This window comes from Haliotis rubra, unplaced genomic scaffold, assembly GCF_003918875.1.
Source record: "Haliotis rubra isolate DU_JTF1 unplaced genomic scaffold, ASM391887v1 Scf13, whole genome shotgun sequence".
In the NCBI taxonomy this organism is placed as follows: Eukaryota; Metazoa; Mollusca; class Gastropoda; order Lepetellida; family Haliotidae; genus Haliotis; species Haliotis rubra.
In genome coordinates this window covers 873896-879895 of record NW_025765225.1, presented here as the reverse complement: position 1 = coordinate 879895, position 6000 = coordinate 873896, and the positions used below count along the sequence as shown (strand labels likewise).

General features: G+C 36.0%; 1 protein-coding gene across 1 annotated transcript in view; it reads right to left on the bottom strand.

The window, feature by feature from the left end:
* Positions 1-2812: 2812 nt before the first annotated feature.
* Positions 2813-6000, bottom strand: part of LOC124267084 (N-terminal kinase-like protein) — a 29477-nt gene continuing 26289 nt past the window's right edge. The window contains 1 exon segment of the mRNA XM_046701916.1: positions 2813-5833. Within this exon segment, the coding sequence (XP_046557872.1) occupies positions 5706-5833 (128 nt within the window). The 3' untranslated portion in view covers positions 2813-5705.

The window sequence follows — 6000 nt, the reverse complement described above, 5'->3', positions numbered from 1 at the left end:
TTGACCTGTGTCATAACAACTTGACCTGAGATTCTAACAATTTCATTGGATAACCGATGACCTCTCAATTAGGTCACGTTGTGACGAACTACTTTTTCATTCATAACAAACATGTGAATTCATTCATTCTATAACTTATATGCATTGTGGGAATGTAAACATTGCAAACGTTGCCGTATCGCTGGTTAATTGAGTCAAACTGAGACATTATATGCGTCGAAAAACATAAACGCAAAGTTTCCACCAGTGAGGTTAGCTGAGTGAAGCAACTGCAAATTAAGAAACGGGGTGCTACAGAGTAGTTTAATGTAGGAGGCTGTACGAGGCAATGACAACTGACATGCATCGTGACGTCGGTTACCAAGGGGGCAGACGAGCAAGGCGTAGTGACGTCATTAAAGTGTGAAGCCATTCAAAAAGTGTACTACAGAACAACATTCTACCGCAACCTCTTCATGAAACCGGTTTCGGTTTGAAACCATAACAATAACAAAAATACGCTATTTTGTCAGTTTAATGCATGTAAGACATGGGTAATAAATTACCACACTTGGTCTCATAACATACGAATTATACGAAACTCGTGACCTTCCTATGGTTTCTGACCTCGCTTTCGTTCGATCAGATACCATAGGACGGACACTCGTTTCGTATAATTTGTATGTAATGAGACCTCGTGTAGTATTCTCTATTTATGTCACTTGAAAATGACAAATAACTCAGTGGTGAATTATTTATTTTATTACTAGATATTCAGACTGAAGATGTCAGCAAAACATGCCTTTATCAGATATTTAGAAATTATGTGAATGAAACAACATGCTAAAGGAGAAACAAATAATGATGAATAAAGAAACCTAATAAAAGATTCTGCCAAGATCATGAATCTATGATGACGAGGCAAAATTACAGGTTTGAGATGAGTTTCTCTGTGCATGTGATTCAGGGATTTACCTGTGTCTCTTACCTTTCACACCACTGGACTGGCAGTTACTATATGGCTGAAATATTGCTGATGTGACATTAAATTTTATCTCACTCCATTGGACTGACGTTACTTATGTTTGAGGTCCAAGGCATGGACATGTGGTACATTTGATGTTATTTCCAATAATTGTGTCATTGCATATGCTGTAAAGTCTTCCTTATGTGGGGATTTCAGCATGTTCAGTTGACCTGTTGGGTGTAACAGAAATGTCAGTTGTATGTAACAAGTAGGATCTGTACACAGGACTCTTTTGGCAAATTCAAGCATATAGACTAACCCACACTTTGGGTCCAAAACTTGATTTGGTCTGTGAATATGTGGGAAATTAAACATTCATGAATATGCGTGAATTTTGCTTAAAAGTCTTGTGATTTGTGTTAATGGTTCAAGCTGAGATAGTTTTTACTTCCAACCAGGAAGAGCATGTCAAACACCAACACAATACCTCCCTGTTTGTATTGCACTTATCATTTTCTTATCATTCCAATACAGAAAATATATTATCATACATGTTGTGTGGTTGTGGTGTCAGTTCCTGCGAAACAGTAAACTCACAAACAACATACAGCATTAAAAATCACTGGAAAGTGGAGCCACAAGTATGATAGTTTTAGTACATAGAAACAATGACTGCTGAGCATTTTACAAAAATAAGTCTCAGGAATGTTGAAAAATTTGTGTCCATGTTCATTTGTGGATGTTCTATTTTGTCATCATAAGAGGCCCCATTGACGTTTTAGATTGTCAGTGTGGCAGGTAATTAGGTTATAATGTTGTGAGAAAAGACTTTGTGAAACTTGCTTGAGTATCAAGAGTATAATCATTCCCCTCAGAAGTACTTCTGGAATGAGAGTTATCTCCCTTACATCAATACACCAGATTTGGTTTGAGCAGGATCAACGCCAGAATGTAAATATTGCTCAATAGAATGAGACTAGTCATCTTTCATGTTGTATGAAAGTTGGAATCTATATGTTTGATTATTACAGTACTTTAACAATGGGAACAATGTTAATAAACATTTGTCTTTAATGAAGCCAATGTTTTACTAAAACCAAATTTATAATTATTTTTTATACTTACATTTATGTCAGATTCTGAATGAATGTAAACCAGCATTTATTTAATTAACTGTCCAATTTAATAAGTCCTATTGCTTACATGTTGTTAATATGTGATCAGTGTATACTGTCAGGTAAATGTTTAGATCATGAATTAAAGGCTTTATTTGTAAATTAGTTTTGTTTGTTATCATATAATGGGATGTGTTATCAATGCAGACAAATTTGACTGTGTGTTTACCGAGCTGAAAGTATTTTTTTTCTCAATTCATTTGTTGCTTTCTCAGTAAACTATTGACTAACATTCCCATTGAGTGGGTGAATATTTACACTAACATGGATTGAAATCATTTGACTTTACATTTCAGAAATTCTTTCTAAGGTTACTGTATAGTGAAATATTATGTCTGAAAATCACTTATTTTAAGAATGACAAAGAGAGATATTCACCTTTGAATGTTTCCACTTTAGTAAAATATCAAATATTAGAACTACCAAAAAAAACAGGCATGCTTCCCAAAGGTTTGCATAAAACATATTTTCCCCCTTAGGTATAGTTATATAGTTATCAACAATCTGTAATCATTGTCCAGACCATATATCTGAATCTAACTTGATTCATTCATGAAACCTTGCACCAAAAGAGATCAGGCTCTACATTAATCTTGATGTGAACACACATCACATAGTCAAAAATGACACTCTCATTTGACAAGACCCTTTTGACGTGTGGACAGTAAAATACTGGGAGGAACAGAAAGTGTACAGGTATTCATTTATTCATTCATAGCTGTACAGAAATATCTTTGTACATTTTCACCATTTGCAAGGTCATAATACAGCTCTAATAATTTACAATAAATATCCTGACACATCAACAAAATCCCCTGTAATACCACCACAGGGACAGAAACTGGATGGAATCAAGTGTAGCCAGGTCAAATGGGACAAAAACAATATCAGGAAAGGCTCATTTTTCCACAATAAAACATGCCTCAATGGAGATGTACATACTGCATGTACAGTAATCATTATACTACTTATGTTTTGATAAGGACATTTTTTCACCTTTACATGATACACAAACCAGATACTGTGACTATACATTGTGTTTCAGACAGTGGTAAAATGTAACATACATGTACGTTATATTTGGGGTTACACTTTCTCAGTAAAGTGCAGATTCTTTTCAACTACCAGTTGTCAGACATTCATACTTGTGGAAGCTGTTGTGGCCAAATAGGCTAGATCACTGTGTGTTTGACGTGGAGAGTGTGGGTTCGAATCCTGGAATCCACTAAAATTACCAGAATCTGTACTTTACTGAAAACATGTAATCCCAAATATAACATATATTAAACCTTATATTCATTATCTGCACCATCATATCCTTATAAAAAGTCAAGTAGTATAGTTCATCTGACATTATGTAATGAGGACAACATATTTTACGATGACCAAAACTCCCGAAGGAGTGATATCTGCACACTATATAGCTGGGACCTACTTCCATCTTAGATCTACAGCAAAACCCTTGTAACACAGAGCATAAGCTGAGTTGACAAATAGCTGATATGCATTACCCATCTGGCAGTGTTATTGATTATTGAGACTGTGACTAGTGAGTTTTTACAGTAATTGCTACAAGACACAAGTCAAAACAATAAAACCATTTGTCCATTCCTAAAAACCAGTTCTATCCCTCCTAAAACAGAAGAACTATATCTTGTACCCTGTAGAGCAAGAAGCATTATCACTTTCTTCCATTATTCATTGTTCTTAAATGCAGAGTCACAGTAAAAATGATCTAGACCAATACTACTCCCATAGATACTGTATGTATTATCTATCACTAACTGAAAGACAAGTACAACTTAATTGAGTCACTTTACCAATACCAGACTCACTTTACCACTCTGTACATAACCACTGCAAAGCATCATTTCATTTTCGATTAGGAGACATAATGTTTCTATGTGATGTTATGAAGCAAGGCTATAATTCACAGAGACTGACATTACTCCTATTTCATGAAAGGTCATCATTCAATATGTCTTGATAGCAGCAGAAAATCTGTCACAGAAATAGAGCACATATTAGAGCAATAACCAAATCCTTTATTCTTCAAATTATATGAAGATAACAGTGTCAGATGTTGAAGTCAGCAGAGAAACAAACAAAAGAATGTGTAACATAAGTTGAGATGTAATAGGTAATCTTTATTTATCAATAGCCTAGCAGTGTATGTAGAAAAGAAACTGAAATGGTCCATGACATCATCAACAATGATTCACATAAATAGCTGTGTTTCGTTGATATCGACCCTGACTGAAGAGGCCGTTTAAACAGAATAGGTTCCTCTAATCTTCAAAGGATCATGAGATAGTAATGAGCGAGTTTGATATGATGCCACTATGAGTGAGTGTAGTTTCATGTCGCGTTAAAGCAATATTCCAGCATTATCCCGGCAGGGTACACCAGAAATGGGCCATGTGGGGAATCGAACCCAGGTCTTCGGTGTGACAAGCTAATGCCTTAACCACTAGGCTACCCAACCCCCCCAGGCCACTGTGAACAAAAACAGGCAAAGATATGTGGGCACAGACTTATTGACAAGAAAAGTGAGAGTTCAAGCATGGAACATTTGTCAAGTTCAACAATAGTTTGAAAGCTGTAATTCTTCTTGATGAAGACAAAAGGCAAAAGTTTGTCTGAACTGACTCTATTTCAGAATATTGTGTGTGTGGAAACACCCAACTTCAAATGTAAGAATAAGAAACACTTCATGCAGGTGGTTCACGTTGAAGTAAGGTGGAACAAATATCACAGAATTTCAGACAGTTGCTTGTAGAGTAGGAACAGCATATTATGCCACATGCAGGAATTGGCAAGAGATCCATCTTCTCAGAGTACTCCCAGGAAAGATGGATGAAACCAAAGCATTCAAATATTACTTGTTATTTCACATCTATCAGTTACTGTTTCACAATAGGATACATGTAATTATGTTTTGCAATCCAAATAAATTGAAGTTGACCACCAATCCTAAAGAACACTAAAAGAAACACAACTGCCTAAACATGATGGATGGGAGTATGATTTTCTGTTGAAACAGTCTGAGAAAAAAAACATGGTAACTGAAATAATCCAACAATCAGTGGGTGCACAAAATCGTACATAGCCTTTCCATACATTCACAGAAAAAACAAACAAGCACCGAAAGTCAACATCTCCGTAACAACTTATGATAAATATACCTTAACAACTGCTTGTATCTTCGACTGCAATATTCATACCATACATGCATGTTTCATCTATAGATCACATATGGGCATCACAGCATGCATCCACAGATCAGTGGTAATAATACCTACACAACACAGCGTCTCATCGTCCACACACAACTGTACAGTTGAGTTCTGGCAACATTAGCACTTCCGATACACAGATCTTCCAACATCCAGCGCTTCTAAAAATATACCTACACTTGGATCTTCCAATGTACAACAATGCAGTATATGTATACACAAGCTCATCCACCATACAGCATGTCCTACTTGAATGTTCATCAGGGAACAACTTGAGTCCTGTCACCATCGTCATGATCTTCACATGTTTTCTGGGTTCAGTTTGACAAAATGAGTTCCTTACAAGCTTTAGCCAATCCTCTTGGCACCCAGTTTCATTGCCCCTTTTTTAGCTTCTCTTTTCTCCTGGAGCTCCCGCTGACGCTGCAGTTTCTTCTCTTCTCGTTCTTGTTTCTTGCGCTCAGCTTCAGACATACCTAATAATGGGAAGTTAAATATCAAACAATCAAAGAAAATTGAAGCAAGAGGGTATGAATAGGTTTACTTAATAAATGTTAAATGAAACATCTTTGATAGTGTATACTCCTGTTACTCAGTGAAAATGGTGAATGCATGAACTAATGCACTGTTAGCAATATTGCAG